Raw genomic sequence first — 15697 nt, 5'->3', positions numbered from 1 at the left:
AAGGTCTGTTCAGGGCCTTCGAAGTTTTTAATTTCTTGGACTGGGCTTTGGGGGCTTTGAGTAAGAGGGTCTCTGATATGACGGAAACGGACACTAGTGGTTTGGTTCATTTGATGTCCTGCTTGGACAAAGGTGTGAGGGATGGCTCCAACGAACTTGCTGCCTTGTTTACAGCTGGAATTCTCAAGAAAAGGGCCACGATGTGCTCTTTTCTCTCTGCAGGAGTGTCTCCCTACCAGAAAACGGGCCTTCTTTTCGCACCTTTGTCTAATTCCTTATTTCCGCAGGAATTGGTAGGCGAGGTGGCTACTGCTCTCACGCAGAAGGCCACACATGACTTAGTTACTCATTCGACTAGGAAAGTTTTGCCTCCGTCATTCTCCTCTCGTAAACCTAAGGAATCTTCTTCTGGGTTTCGACCTCAGTCCTTTCGTGGGAAGTCCTCTGGAAGAGGCTCTTTTAAACCAGAAGGAAGGAAGCCTAGAGGCAGAGGGGGCAAGTCCGGCCGAGGTAAAGTCTGACTGCCCTCTCCTTCAGACAGCAGTGGGTGCCAGGTTGACTCACTTTTGGGAGGCTTGGGAGAGGAATGGAGCGGACCCCTGGTCCGTCCAGGTGTTAAAGGAAGGCTACAAGATCCCCTTCCTGACCAATCCTCCTTTAGTCACAGATCCAGTGGATCTTTCGCCCAAATACAGAGAGGGTCCCAAGAAGCAAGCCATGCTTCTACAGACGTCTCTTTTATTAGAGAAACAAGCAATAGAGGAAGTGCAGGATGTTACGTCTCCGGGGTTTTATTATTATTATTATTATTATTATTAAATGCTAAGCTACAACCCTAGCTGGAAAAGCAGGATGCTATAAGCCCAGGGGCTCCAGCAGGGAAAACAGCCCAGTGAGGAAAGGAAACAAGGAAAAATAAAATATTCTAAGAACAGCAAAAACATTGAAATAAATATTTCCTATATAAACTATAAAAACTTTAACAAAACAAGAGGAAGAGAAACTAGATAGAACAGTGTGCCCGAGTGTACCCTCAAGCAAGAGAACTCTAACCCAAGACAGTGGAAGACCATGGTACAGAGGCTATGGCACTACCCAAGACTAGAGAACAATGGTTTGATTTTGGAGTGTCCTTCTCCTAGAAGAGCTGCTTACCATAGCTAAAGAGCCTCTTCTACCCTTACCAAGAGGAAAGTGGCCACTGAACAAATACAGTTTAGTAGTTAACCCCTCGAGAGAAGAAGAATTGTTTGGTAATCTCAGTGTTGTCAGGTGTATGAGGATAGAGGAGAATCTGTATAGAATAGGCCAGACTATTCGGTGTCTGTGTAGGCAAAGGGAAAGAACCGTAACCAGAGAGAAAGATCCAATGTAATACTGTCTGGCCAGTCAAAGGACCCCATAACTCTCTAGTGGTAGTATCTTAACGGGCAAAACAAGGAAAAATAAAATATTCTAAGAACAGCAAAAACATTGAAATAAATATTTCCTATATAAACTTTAACAAAACAAGAGGAAGAGAAACTAGATAGAACAGTGTGCCCGAGTGTACCTTTTTCTAGTACCCAAGAGTTCCGGGGGGTGGAGACCGGTTCTGGACGTAAGTGTGCTAAATGGTTACGTCCAGAACTCGACGTTCATTATGGAGACTCAGAAAACAGTTCTGGCAGCTGTGAGGAAGGACGATTGGATAGTCTCTTTAGATCTTCAGGATGCCTATTTCCACCTTCCGATTCATCCCAGCTGCAGACGTTATCTGAGGTTCATGGATGAAAACAAGGTCTTCCAGTTCAGGGCTCTTTGTTTCGGACTCTGCACGGCTCCTCTATTGTTCACCAAGATCATGCTGAACGTGGCAAGCATGCTGCATTCGAGGGGAATCAGGGCCTCTCTGTATCTTGACGATTGGCTGATAAGAGCCTCCTCAGCCGATTGTTGTTTGAAGGACCTCAAGATGACTTTGGATATCTCCAGAGAACTGGGTCTCCTGGTGAGCTCGGAAAAATCACAACTGATTCCATCCCAGGAGATTCTTTATTTGGGGATGGAGATTCACAGTCGGAGTTTTCGGGCTTTTCCGTCGTCGGTGAGAATCCAAGCAGCCCTCCTAAAAGTCCAAACGTTCCTGAAGAGAGATCTTTGCTCCGTCAGAGATTGGATGAGTCTTCTGGGGACTCTCTCGTCGTTAGAGAAGTTCGTGACCCTGGGGAGGTTGTACTTGCGTCCTCTTCAGTTTCATCTCAACCGCCATTGGAAGAAAGGGGACAGCCTCGACAGGGATTGCATTCCCATCTCGGCTTCCATCAAGTCTCATCTTCAATGGTGGGACAACGAGCCCAGACTGAAAGAAGGCTTGTCTTTACTTCAGAGGAACCCAGACCTCGTGTTGTGTTCCGACGCCTCCAATTCGGGGTGGGGAGCCACTCTAGAGAAGCAGGAGCTTTCGGGGACTTGGACGGTGGAGCAAACCTCTCTCCACATCAATCAAAAAGAGCTTTTAGCTATTCATCTGGCTCTCATCGGCTTCGAAAAGCAGATCGGGGCAAGGTGGTCCAAGTCAATGCGGACAGCACGACAGCTCTGGCCTATATTGTGAAACAAGGCGGGACCCACTCTTGGCCTCTGTACGAGATTGCAAGACTGCTCCTCATCTGGGCGGAGGAAAGGAAGGTGACTCTTTTGACGCGGTTCATCCAGGGGGTCAACAATGTGAGCGCAGACAGACTCAGCAGGAAAGGTCAGGTTCTCTCCACAGAATGGATTCTGCACCCGGACATCTGCAAGAGTCTGTGGCGGTAATGGGGTCGACCTCTCGTGGATCTCTTTGCCACCGCGAAGACCAAACGGCTAGAGTGTTACTGCTCTCCGGTTCCAGACCCCGAAGCTTTGCACATAGACGCTTTTCTGATGAACTGGTCACACATGGAGGTTTATGCTTTCCCTCCGTTCAAGATCCTTTACAAAGTGATTCAGAAGTTCATTTCACACGAGGAGACCAGAATGACACTGATAGCTCCGTTCTGGCCGTCAAGGAGCTGGTTTCCAGAGGTACTGGAATGGATGGTGGATGTTCCGAGAAGCCTTCCCATGAGACCCGATCTTCTCAGACAACCTCACTTGGCCCGAAATCATCAAAACCTCCGAGCTCTACGTCTGACTGCCTTCAGACTATCGAAAAACTCGCTAGAGCTAGAGGATTTTCAAAGAAGGCAGCCAAGGCAATTGCAAGGGCAAGAAGGTCTTCAACCATCAAGGTGTATCAGTCCAAGTGGGAGTTGTTCAGGGAATGGTGTAGAACTAACGCGATTTCCTCTTCCAGTACCTCGCTTTCCCAAATAGCAGATTTTTTCTTGGACCTTAAAGTTAAGCATAACTTCTCGTCATCGACTATTAAAGGTTACAGGAGTATGTTGGCGACGGTTTTTCGACACAGGAACCTAGACCTTTCTAATAATAAAGATCTACGAGATTTACTTAGGTCTTTTGATACGACCAAGAAGATTCAAACAGCTCCCATCGCCTGGAATTTGGATGTTGTCCTTAAATTTCTCATGAGTGACAGATTTGAGCCTTTACACTCGGCTTCATTTAAGGACTTAACCTTGAAAACCCTTTTTCTAGTTACCCTCGCCACTGCGAAAAGAGTTAGTGAAGTACACGCTTTAAGCAGGAACATTGGTTTTCGGAATGGGAAAGCCATTTGTTCTTTGCAACTGGGGTTCCTGGCCAAGAACGAAAACCCTTCTCGGCCATGGCCCAAATCCTTCGAGATTTCTAACCTTTCTGATTTGGCGGGCGGTGAATTGGAAAGGGTTCTCTGTCCAGTTAGAGCGCTACGGCTTTATGTGGACAGGACTAAGAATCTGAGAGGTAACTCAGACGCTCTGTGGTGTGCAGTCCGGAAACCCTCGATGCCCATGTCTAAGAATGCCTTGTCTTTTTTCGTTAGATTGTTGATTCGAGAAGCTCATGCTCAGTGTGATGAGTCGGATCAGAGGCTCCTCAAAGTCAAGACACATGAAGTCAGAGCGGTAGCGACTTCAGTGGCCTTTAAACAGAACCGTTCTCTGCAAAGTCTGATGGATACAACATTTTGGAGAAGTAAGTCTGTTTTTGCATCCCATTATTTGAAGAATGTTCAGACTCGCTATGAGGACTTTTTTACGTTGGGTCCTTTTATAGCGGCTAATGCGATAGTAGGTGAATGATCTACCACTACGTTCCCTTTTTTCCTAATGCCCCTTTTCTATCTCTTGGAACTCGTTTGTTATGGTTGTTTGTGGAGATTGGGCGTCAGTCTTCCGCAATCTTTGATTTGGTTAGGTGGTCAATTTGTTCCTTGAGTGCACCCGGAACAAGGGTATTGGTTGAGGTTCTGTCATGTTATAGGTGGTTGTACCGTTTGACAGCTCCTAGAGATTTTCAGCCCGAGTGGATTACTGGATCTCTTAAGGATAGCGGACGAAATGAGGCAGAGTATCATTGCTGTCAGCTTCCTTATCAGGTGAGAACTGCTTAAGTTTATTGTATGTAACCCTTAAGTGAATTTTCTATATGTAGCTGTCTCTGACCCGCCACCAAGGGGTGTCAATCAGCTCTTTTATATAACCAGCGGGTAAGTTCTATATTTAAAAATGATATTTTCATAATAAAATAAATTTTTGAATATACTTACCCGCTGGTTATATAAATTTAACACCCACCCTCCTCCCCTCTAGAGACTACCTATGGTATGGCTATGAGGCATGGAAGAACTGGAGTTGGTGTGTAGTTCCACCTGTTCTACCGCTAGGGTGCGGTTGGTACACCTGGCGTATCTTCGATAGCGCGAGATTTGAATTTCTGCCCTGGCGTCAGGGACTTCAGCTCTTTTATATAACCAGCGGGTAAGTATATTCAAAAATTTATTTTATTATGAAAATATAATTTTCGTCATTTTTGGTGAAGTACTTCTTTTTGGTTGTTTTGAGCTTTCGCAGTGACAGGTGTTTTTCTCTTCAATTAAAACTCTTGAACCCTTTTTTGGCTAGTGTTTATTGTTGATGACTTTGGATTTGTTTTTGATTTTCTTTGACTGTTCAATATGGCTGACCCTTCTCCTATCCCTGGACCTAAATTTTGCAAATGTAATGCTAGGGATTGTAACAAACGGCTTCCCAAGGCCTCTCTCGACCCACATACCTTGTGTTCTAATTGCCGGGGTAAAACCTGCCAATTAGGAGATTGGTGTGATGAGTGCGTGGTCTTGTCGGAATTCGACTGGCTAGAGTTTGATAAATATTCTCGTAAGCTGGAGAGAGATAGGGTGAGGAGAAGCTCCTCTAGGTCGTTGGAATTTTCCTCCTCCCATGCCCCTGAACCTAATCCTTCCCCTGTAGTAGTTGTTCCTGAACCCTCTACTAGCACTCATGAACCGTCCATGCGGGATATGTTGCTTGCCATTCAAGCTTTGGGCGAGAGAGTTGAGTCCTTAGCATCGGACCGTAATCAACTCATGTCGGATGTGAATTTATTGAAGTGTCAGAGTGCCAAATCAGAAAATCGTGGGGATAAAGTGATAAGTGCGCAAAGTGTTTTTAGTGTTGCGACCGAGGGTTCGTCTGTTCGTGCTTGTCGTTCCCCTAGTCCGAGACCTCTTTCAGGCTCCCCTGCACCAGGGAGAAGTAATGTCGTAGGACTTAAGGGGACGAGAGGCTTTAACCAACGTACAGACGTTCCCTCTTTGGTATCGGGTGTGTCTCGTCAAGAGCGCCCCTACCATAAGACGAGCGAGGCTGTTTTCTCCTCGTCATCCGAAGGCTTCTCGCAAAAGAAACCTTGGCGCAAGGTTTCTAGACCCTTGAAGCGGAAGTCAGTCCCTTCAGGACAGGTCCAGCATCCTGGCTGTAGCCATTGGGACAGCTCTGACCCTTTGCAGTCGTCGGAAGACTGTTCGGCGATTAAACGTAAGCGTAACACGGGCTCCGAGAGTCTCAGTAAAGGCAATGTTTTGCCGACACAGACGTTACCATCGTCTCGGCCCGTCCCGACTCCCGTTGATCCTAAATGGGTTGTCCTGCAGGATATGCAGACTAAGCTTGCCTCCCTTATGGAGGAGTATTCTGTTGAGCAGGTTCACGATGATCCTCGCCGTTACGCTGATCGAGACTCTGGCCGTCAGCCGCCCAAACGAGCTTTTACTCGTCCTTTTGACGTTATGAAACGTGATGTCGGTAGTTTGTCACGTCAGTCACGTGACTTGGATCCTCACTCGCTGCAGTCCCGTGTTGACTTTCAGCCGCTGCCGCAGCCTCGTGTTGACGTTCAGCCGCTGCCGCAGTCTCGTGTTGACGTTCAGGACGTTCGCCAACCAGCTCAGTTGCCTTGTTTTGATGTTGAGCGTCAAGCACCGCAGTCAAGGGTTGTTTTGACTGCTCAGTCTAGGCAGTCAAGGCAGTCTCGACTTGACGTCGAGCGTCCATCAACTCCTGTTGTTGTTGCTGGTCAGTCCTTTCAGCAGCGACATGACGTCGCTTCCTTGACTGCTACTGCTGTTCCTTTGCTTGTGGACTTTGCCTGTCAAGCATTGCCACTGCGGCAGGTCTCTCCTTTTCTTGAGACTCGTCAATTGTCGGACGAGGTTCCTTCAGATGAGGATGTTGCTGATCCTCCGCCTACTGATATTCCTTTGGGTGTTTTATCAGATGGAGAAGAGCCTAAAGCTGCTCAACCCTCTATGAACTTTAAGAAAATCATGATGATTTTTAAGGATCTTTTCCCAGACCATTTTGTGACTTCTGCTCCTCGTTCGCCTCCGTCAGAGTTTGCGCTAGGCCTAGCTACTTCGAAGCCTTCTTTTACTAAGCTAGTGCTCTCTCGCTCTTCAAAGAGGGCTTTACGTTTGTTAGGCGACTGGTTGGTTACCAGGAGGAGTTTGGGGAAGACGGCCTTTGCTTTCCCTCCTTTTAAACTAGCTTCTAGAGCGAGCGTCTGGTATGACACGGGAGAAGTTCTCGGCTTGGGAGTCCCTGCCTCTGCCCAGGGAGACTTCTCAAGCCTCGTAGACTCTCCCCGTCGCCTGGCCATGAGACGCTCTAAAGTTTGTTGGTCCTCCTTCGAAGTTTTTAACTTTTTTAGATTGGTCTCTAGGAGCATTAAGCAGGAAGATCTCGTCGGCCGACCAGGATGTTTCCGTGCTTATTATGTCTTGCATGGACAAAGCCATCCGTGAATGAGCTCGCCGCTACCTTTACGGCTGGAGTCCTGAAGAAGAGGGAGACTCTTTGCTCGTTCCTTTCGGCAGGAGTGACTCCCTGTCAAAGGTCGGAGCTTCTCTTTGCCCCCTTATCAGCTGCCTTGTTTCCTCAACAGCTGATCAAGGACATTGCGGCTTCGCTGGTGCAGAAGGATACACACGACCTGATGGCGACTTCTGCTCGCAAGGGTGCTCCTTCATCGTCTTATGTCGTGAGACCCAAGATCGATACCCCAGCGACTAGGTTTATCCCGCCCTTTCGTGGCAGAGCCCCCAGCAGGGGAGGCGCTCGTGCCGATGGTAAAAGAGGCAAGAGGAGAGGATCCAAGTCCTCCCGTGGCAGAGTCTGACTGCCCACGTCCTCAGACAGCGGTAGGGGCCAGACTGAACAGCTTCTGGCAGGCCTGGGAGAAGAGGGGTGCAGACCAAGAGTCTGTGTTGTTGCTCAAGGAGGGGTACAAAATACCTTTTGTACGCAGACCTCCTCTAGTAACAGTTCCTTTAGACCTCTCTCCCAGGTATCGAGAGGAGTCAAGGAGACAAGCTCTACATCAGCAGGTTTCTCTGTTGCTAGAGAAGGGAGCGGTGGTGAAAGTCTCGGACCTTCAATCACCGGGATTTTACAACCGTCTCTTCCTAGTCCCAAAGCATACGGGAGGTTGGAGGCCAGTGCTGGACGTCAGTGCGCTCAACGTTTTTGTTGTAAAAAGAAAATTTACGATGGAGACCACGAAGTCCGTCCTAGCAGCGGTCAGAGAGGGAGACTGGATGGTCTCTCTCGACCTGCAGGATGCGTACTTCCACATTCCTATACACCCAGATTCTCAACCGTATCTGAGGTTTGTTTACAGGAATGTGGTGCACTGTGCTTCGGCCTCAGCCCTGCTCCTCTCGTGTTTACGAGGCTCATGAGGAATGTGGCAAAATTCCTTCATTTATCGGGAATTCGAGCCTCCCTGTACCTGGACGACTGGCTTCTCAGAGCATCGTCCCGTCATCGCTGTCTGCAGGACCTTCAATGGACGTTGGGTCTGGCAAAGGAGTTGGGACTGTTGGTGAACTTAGAAAAGTCTCAACTGAATCCCTCCCAGACGATTCTCTATTTGGGGATGGAGATTCGCAGTCTAGTTTTTCGGGCTTTTCCGTCTGCCACCAGGATAGAGCAAGCCCTGCTCAAAGTCCGCCTCATGCTAAAAAAAGACCGTTGCTCAGTAAGAAGTTGGATGAGCCTCTTAGGGACTCTGTCATCCCTGGAGCATTTTATCTCTCTAGGGAGGCTTCACCTTCGCCCTCTCCAGTTCCATCTAGACTTCCATTGGAACAAGAGCAAGACTTTGGAAGCTGTGTCAATCCCGATCTCTGAGCCAGTAAAAACGTGCCTGAACTGGTGGGACAGCAACATAAGTCTGCGAGAGGGTCTGTCCCTGGCGGTCAAGAACCCAAACCACGTGTTGTTCTCAGACGCGTCGGATTTGGGTTGGGGAGCGACTCTGGACGGTCTGGAATGTTCGGGTCTTTGGACGTCGGATCAGAAGAGCATGCACATCAACTGCAAGGAGCTGTTTCGAGAGCATTCTTCGAAACAAAGTGGTAGAAGTCAATTCGGACAACACCACAGCCTTGGCGTACATCTCCAAGCAAGGAGGCACTCACTCCTACACACTGTTCGTCATCGCAAGGGACCTCCTCATCTGGTCAAAAAATCGAGGCATCTCCCTGTTGACAAGATTCATCCAGGGGGACTTGAACGTCTTGGCGGACTGTCTCAGTCGGAGAAGTCAGGTGATCCCCACAGAATGGACCCTCCACAAGGACGTGTGCAAGAGTCTTTGGGTGACTTGGGGTCAACCCACCATAGACCTCTTTGCCACCTCGTTGACCAAAAGGCTCCCGACCTATTGCTCTCCAGTCCCAGATCCAGAGGCGGCCCACATAGATGCGTTTCTACTGGACTGGTCTTACCTGGACGCGTACGCATTCCCGCCGTTCAAGATCATCAACAAGGTACTGCAGAAGTTCGCCTCTCACGAAGGGACAAGGTTGACGTTGGTTGCTCCCCTCTGGCCCGCGAGAGAGTGGTTCACAGAGGTACTTCAATGGCTGGTAGACGTTCCAAGGAGTCTTCCTTTAAGGATGGATCTCTTACGGCAGCCCCACGTAAGGAGTCTTCATCAAAGCCTCCCCGCGCTTCGTCTGACTGCCTTCAGACTATCGAAAGACTCTCAAGAGCTCGAGGTTTTTCGAAGGAGGCAGCCAGAGCGATTGCGAGAGCTAGGAGAGCTTCTACCATCAAGGTCTACCAGTCGAAGTGGGAAGTCTTTAGAGACTGGTGCAAGTCATCATCCATTTCCTCTTCCAGTACCTCTGTAGCCCAAATTGCAGACTTTCTCCTACATCTGAGAAATGTTCGCTCCCTCTCGGCTCCCACTATTAAGGGCTACAGGAGCATGTTGACTTCTGTGTTCAGACATAGAGGCTTAGATCTGTCCAATAATAAAGATCTCCAAGATCTCCTTAAGTCCTTCGAGACCTCTAAGGACCGACGTATGGCAACTCCTGGATGGAACTTAGACGTGGTCCTAAGGTTCCTAATGTCCGACAGGTTTGAGCCATTACATTCAGCCTCCCTGAAGGATCTCACCCTCAAGACGCTTTTCTTAGTGTGCTTGGCTTCGGCTAAAAGGGTCAGTGAGATCCATGCCTTTAGTAAAAACATCGGCTTTTCTACAGATAAAGCCACATGTTCGCTTCAGCTTGGTTTCTTGGCCAAAAATGAACTGCCTTCTCGTCCTTGGCCTAAGTCGTTTGATATACCTTGCCTATCAGAGATCGTAGGCAACGAGCTTGAAAGAGTACTGTGCCCAGTTAGAGCTCTTAAGTTTTATTTAGCTCGTACCAAATCCTTACGAGGTGGATCTGAGGCCTTGTGGTGCTCAGTTAAGAAGCCCTCATTGCCTATGTCTAAAAATGCTTTATCGTATTTTATTAGATTTTTAATCCGAGAGGCTCATTCTCACTTAAGTGAAAAAGATCGTTGCTTGCTTAAGGTCAAGACGCTCGAAGTAAGAGCGATAGCAACTTCTGTGGCCTTTAAGCAAAACAGATCTCTGCGAAGTATTATGGACGTGACCTTTTGGAGGAGCAAGTCGGTGTTCGCTTCATTTTACTTAAAAGACGTCCAGACTCTTTATGAGGACTGCTACACACTGGGTCCATTCGTTGCAGCGAGTGCAGTAGTGGGTGAGGGTTCTACCACTACATTCCCTTAATTCCAATATCCTTTTAATCTTCTCTTGAAATGTTTTTAATCTTGTTTTGGGTTGTACGAAAGGCTAAGAAGCCTTTCGCATACTTTTTGATTTGGCGGGTGGTCAAATGTCGTTTCTTGAGAGCGCCCAGATTAAGGGTTTTGATGAGGTCCTGTTGTATGGGTGGTCGGCCTGGATACAACAGCTCCTGGGAGTCTTTCAGCATCCTGAGAGGATGGCTGGGCTTCGTGAGGAAAGCGGACTTAATAAGACAGAGTAATCGTCAGAGTCAGCTTCCTTACCAGGTACCTATATTTATTTGGGTTTTGTTATGATATAACTGTCAAAAACTCTAAGCATATACGCCTTTATTGTATTAATACTGGTCTCTACCCACCACCATGGGGGTGAATCAGCTATTATATATTCACCGGCTAAGTTTAATATTTAGAAATGATATTTTGATTATAAAATAAATTTTTGAATTTACTTACCCAGTGAATATATAAATTAAAGGCCCTCCCTTCCTCCCCGATAGAGACCCAGCGGAATGAGAAGAACTGGAGCTGTTTACAAGTATATGCGGTATCTGGCCGATAGTCGGCGCTGGTGGGCACACCCGCAACCTTCATGGCGATCGCTCGCGAGTTTTTGTGTTTATGTCGAGCCGTCCGAGACGTCAGCTATTATATATTCACCGGGTAAGTATATTCAAACATTTATTTTATAATCAAAATATCATATTATATCCGAATTCGTAATTTTTACCTTAAGAAGTCTTGGGTTTCTTAGGTTTTTCAGGATAGGCCCTCCATGACTTTGTTGAAGGAGATGATAGCTAATGGTACCTCTCCCTCGATATTCCCAGTCCCAGTGTCCCCCGTGATGACAATTTCTGTGCAGACAGAAATTGCCGCAGCATTGTGAGATGTCAAGCCTGATATTAGACATAAGTTGGCCCTAGGGTCAAGTGTGTATGTTGGCCCGGTTCTAGGGATTACCCCATTCACCCCTGTCACACCTGTGCTAGCCACCCCTCCTCCCGTGTCTGTCACCCAACTCTTGTGCCTAGGGTTCTGGGGCCCGTCACTTGTGACCCTGTGACCCAGTTTTTTGCTGTGTGTGCCTTACCTCTATTCTGTGACCTTATTCCCCAGTGTTGTGGTTCTTGTTGGAGAAACCCGTGTGGTTTCTCCCCTCGAAGGAATGTTATCATTATTGGTTGCTCAGACCTCGACTCTTCAGCTTGCAGAGCCTGGGGTGAGAGTCAAGAAGAGGAAGAAACGTGCATGTTTCTCTTCCTCCTCCGACGATGATTCTGACTTTTTCTAAAATGAAGGGCTTCCTTAGGTCTTTCAGGTAAGCCCTCCATGACTGTTTTGAGGGAGGTGGTAGCTAGCTTGCCTCTTCCCTGGTAACCCCTGTGCAGGCTCGTGATCATGTTACTCCTGTGGCATCAGGTATGAAGGGCGTGGTGGTTCCTCCAGGGTCAAGGACCTCAATGAGTACTGTAGTAAGTTATGTGTGGTTGCACCCACTCTGGCTGTTAAGGGGCTGGAGCTGTTCACAACAGCTCAAAAATTTAAAGCTTCTGATGTACTGCTCACCGGTCCCAAACCTTTGGGACAGCCTCAAGATCTATGCTATTCTGCAATTCTGCCTGATAAGGAGTGTCTTGAACCAAGTCCGGTATACTCCCAATCTCGATATGACTCTAGTAACCTCGAAATGGACAAAAGTAGAATGGTACCCCAACCTGTTGTGCCAACCACATCCCCAGATATTCCACAGCACTTTGGAATTTTGTATGGCTTCTGGCATGAATATTATCCAGCATCTCCTCTCAGAGAAAGGCTGTTGGTGTAAAGTTGTGCGATAAATGGCGAGATAGGCCTACCTTTTGAAATCTTCAACTTTTGTGTACCAAGTCAAGTGTTGGGTTTCGTAGAAGGAGTGTTTCTCCTCTCGTAGCCTCTAGTTCATTGAGAGCCGAAATTTTACTCTACCCCCCCTAAAGAGAAAAGCCCTTCTCAGGATCAGTGGTAAAAGGCTATGGCTCAGCCTTGAACCAAGTCTTTAGGGTGAAAGACTAGGCTCATACGTAGTCTTGCAGTTCTTTAAGTGGGTACTTAATGAACTGTTTAGGCTCGGCTTAGCTTCCTCCAAAAGGGATAGACAACTTCATGGTCTCTCCCTTAGCATCTCATTCTCCTCCAAAGTTGGTATCTAGAACCCAAAATCCATCAGTCCCAGATTCTAGGTTTTCTTTGTTTCCAGATGTGAGCCTTAGAGCAATAATTGATAATCATGATCAGCTAGCTGCTGAGGTGCTACCTTAGACCTACACATACAACTTGACCTCACCTGCAGCACCTCTTTGGTAGCACACAGTGAGTTAAGAAAATGACTAGATATAATCTCCTCTTGGCTGAGGGAAATTATTGACTGCATCCATTCACCAATCTCCCTATATGCATCAGGTAGAGCTCGGGTTTTAGCTCATGATGGCAGAAGAGTAAGCAAGACCCTGGCATTATTTAAGAATCTCTCTGTGGCACAGGTACAGTACTCCTGGCAGGTGGCTGGAAATGGCAGACTGCATTTATTGCCCATTACCTGTAGGAATCAACCCACAGGTCCCTAGATGCCCTTTTGCTAGGAACTGTAGTAGCTACACAGCAGGTGGTATAGCTGCCTCAGCTCCTTTCACAGGACCATTAGCATTGTATCGAGGGTGGAGGTTATGTGTTAGACTGGGATGAAAGGGAAGAAGAACTGGCTCTTTCTTTTCCTTTCCATCTTCCCCTCTCTTGGGGCACATCAGAAATCCTGTCAGCAGAAATCGAATTTCTTGCGGGTAAGCCCTACTTAGCCTGTAGCTTTTCTATTATGTAATATAGAAGAGTCATTCCCCAAACTCCCTACGAGGGGGAGTGTGTTTCAACCAAGCAAAACCATGGACATGTATATGCATCATTGATACTACGTAGATATTTTCTGCTCCGCATCCTTTATTGCGCAGGCTGTGGACCCACTGGTATTGATAAACCATAGGTGCATGTAAAGAACCTTAACTCTGCACCACATACAAGGGCCTGAGTTTTTGGTAGTCCGGGATAAGTACCTAGTTAGTTGGAATAGGGACTTTCTCCCACTTATGGATGAGCTTCCTATGTAAAGGATCATGGTTTGCATTTGTGCCACAACAAATGACAAATTTGGAGATAATTGTATTTTTCCTAACTATACAAACTTGAGTCCTTTATTCATACTTTGTTGCCATCACCTACCCCCTAGAAAGTCCTGGCTGCAATCAAAGTGAGTGATCAGTTAACAATAAGGGTGACAGGGCTTCCCTCGTCCTGATACCGGCCACCTTGTTATGAAAGTTTAATTGCCGTGTTCACCAGCTTCGCTGATATTCTATCCCTATGTAAAGGACTCAGGTTTGTATAGTTAGGAAAAATACAAATTATCTCAAAACTGGTGTGCTTCCGACAGGTGGAAGGGTGGTGCTTCTCTCCCGTTCTCACCAACTGTTATTACCTACTGTACCTCGTTAATGATTTCAATGGCCTTTCCAGCTCTGCTGAAGACATGTTCCCTATTTTAAAAAGGTCTAGGGTTTGTATGGCAAGGAAAAATAAAGTTCACTTTTAAATTTGTTGTACTTTATTCTAAAAGCTATTGCTTGGCACATTTATAATAAATTCCTGTGTCTGGTTAATGTAATGATACTGTATAAAGGGATTTTTTATTTTATTTAGATAAAACTGGTCAATATTGGTCTTTTCTTTATTTAAGTAGTTAGCTGCTGCAATGGATTTTTCTTTGGAATAAAATCTTTTGTGTACTGCGGTTAGCAACCTGCACCTAAATTCAACTTATATTTTGGTAATGCATAGTGCAATCCATTTTTTTTTATTACAGACTTGAATAGGCAAGGTTAATAGAATCAGAATTGTGACTTGATTGTTACTTTGATATGATCTTGTATGTGTGACCAACATGTATTTACAAAACTCTTTGTAACCCTAGGGTTAGAGTGTTGACAACTTGAGAATGAAATACTGTATGTCCCAGCCCTTGGTTGGTAGTAAGGAGTAATACTGTGTTTGCCATCATTGATTATCATAATATTATTGTAACATCTTTACTTTCTTGTGAAACTTGTCAATATTATTTACAAGTTTGTAAATTTCAAGTGAATTATTTCTCCTGCAGTTGACATACTAGAGCCTGATTATTTTTTTACAGACCATGAGTAGTGGAAAAGATTATGATTATCTCATCAAGTTTTTGGCCTTAGGAGATTCTGGTGTTGGGAAAACCAGTTTTCTTTACCAATATACTGAGGGCATATTTCAACAGCAGTTCATTTCAACTGTTGGAATCGACTTTCGAGAGAAACGTCTGGTAAGATATACATACATAGATTTTTTTCTAAATATACCTGTGCCATTTTTAAGATTTTTCTCTTATTTTCGACATCAGCCATTCAGCCACCTGGTTTAGATCACCCCAGGAGTTCCAAACGTAACTGAAACCACATTATACGTAGTAATTTGATAAGTAATTTTCTAATGCTAGCTGGCTATGGCCATTAATAAATAGTATAATTTTTAAATTTGAGTATACAATTATACAGCCCATAGGAAAGCTTAGTTGACTCTCTTTTTAAAATTCCACACCAAAAGCCAATCATACATTTATAAGTACAAACATAGATTAGAACATCACCCATTTCTCCTTAGTCCAAGAAATTATATGCTGTCTGGTTAGACTTATTTTAAAACAGATGTAGAACATAAGTATAATAAAATAGAGAAATTGATTTGTACACCTTTAAGACCAAGATGCCTGATTAACTGCCAGGCATGGTAGCTGCTAGACGTATGAATTTTATGACTTTGTTGTATGTACTTAGACGTTTGAAGCACTCAACTTATTCTCTGGTCCTCAGTCCCTCAGGGTCATTCGTGTGCTTGATAAAAGTAATAGTCAATTTATCTGCTACATCTAGAACACAGGAATTTTGCATGACTTGTATTATTTAGTGTTTAAATAATTTGTTACCATAATTCTAGAGAATATGTAGACAATGTGTTTGCTGTGCTACAATACTTTTCAATGGAATTTTTATATCACTAATATCATCTATTGAGAATATCGTAGACATTGTAGTAATACAGATTTTACTCTACTGTATATTTTT

At 45.7% G+C, this 15697-nt stretch overlaps 1 protein-coding gene across 1 annotated transcript in view; it reads left to right on the top strand.

Annotated features, from left to right (window-relative positions):
* The window catches only part of LOC137644068 (ras-related protein Rab-27A-like), a 68526-nt gene that overhangs the window by 12472 nt on the left and 40357 nt on the right, over positions 1 to 15697 (top strand). Inside the window, exon 2 of the mRNA XM_068376974.1 lies at positions 14740 to 14898. Coding sequence (XP_068233075.1) covers positions 14740 to 14898 — 159 coding nt within the window. The remainder of the gene's footprint in view (positions 1 to 14739; positions 14899 to 15697) is intronic.

This window comes from Palaemon carinicauda, chromosome 7 (genome assembly GCF_036898095.1).
Source record: "Palaemon carinicauda isolate YSFRI2023 chromosome 7, ASM3689809v2, whole genome shotgun sequence".
NCBI lineage: Eukaryota > Metazoa > Arthropoda > Malacostraca > Decapoda > Palaemonidae > Palaemon > Palaemon carinicauda.
Note: the sequence above shows the minus strand (reverse complement) of the source record. Positions and strands in the feature narration are given on the sequence as shown.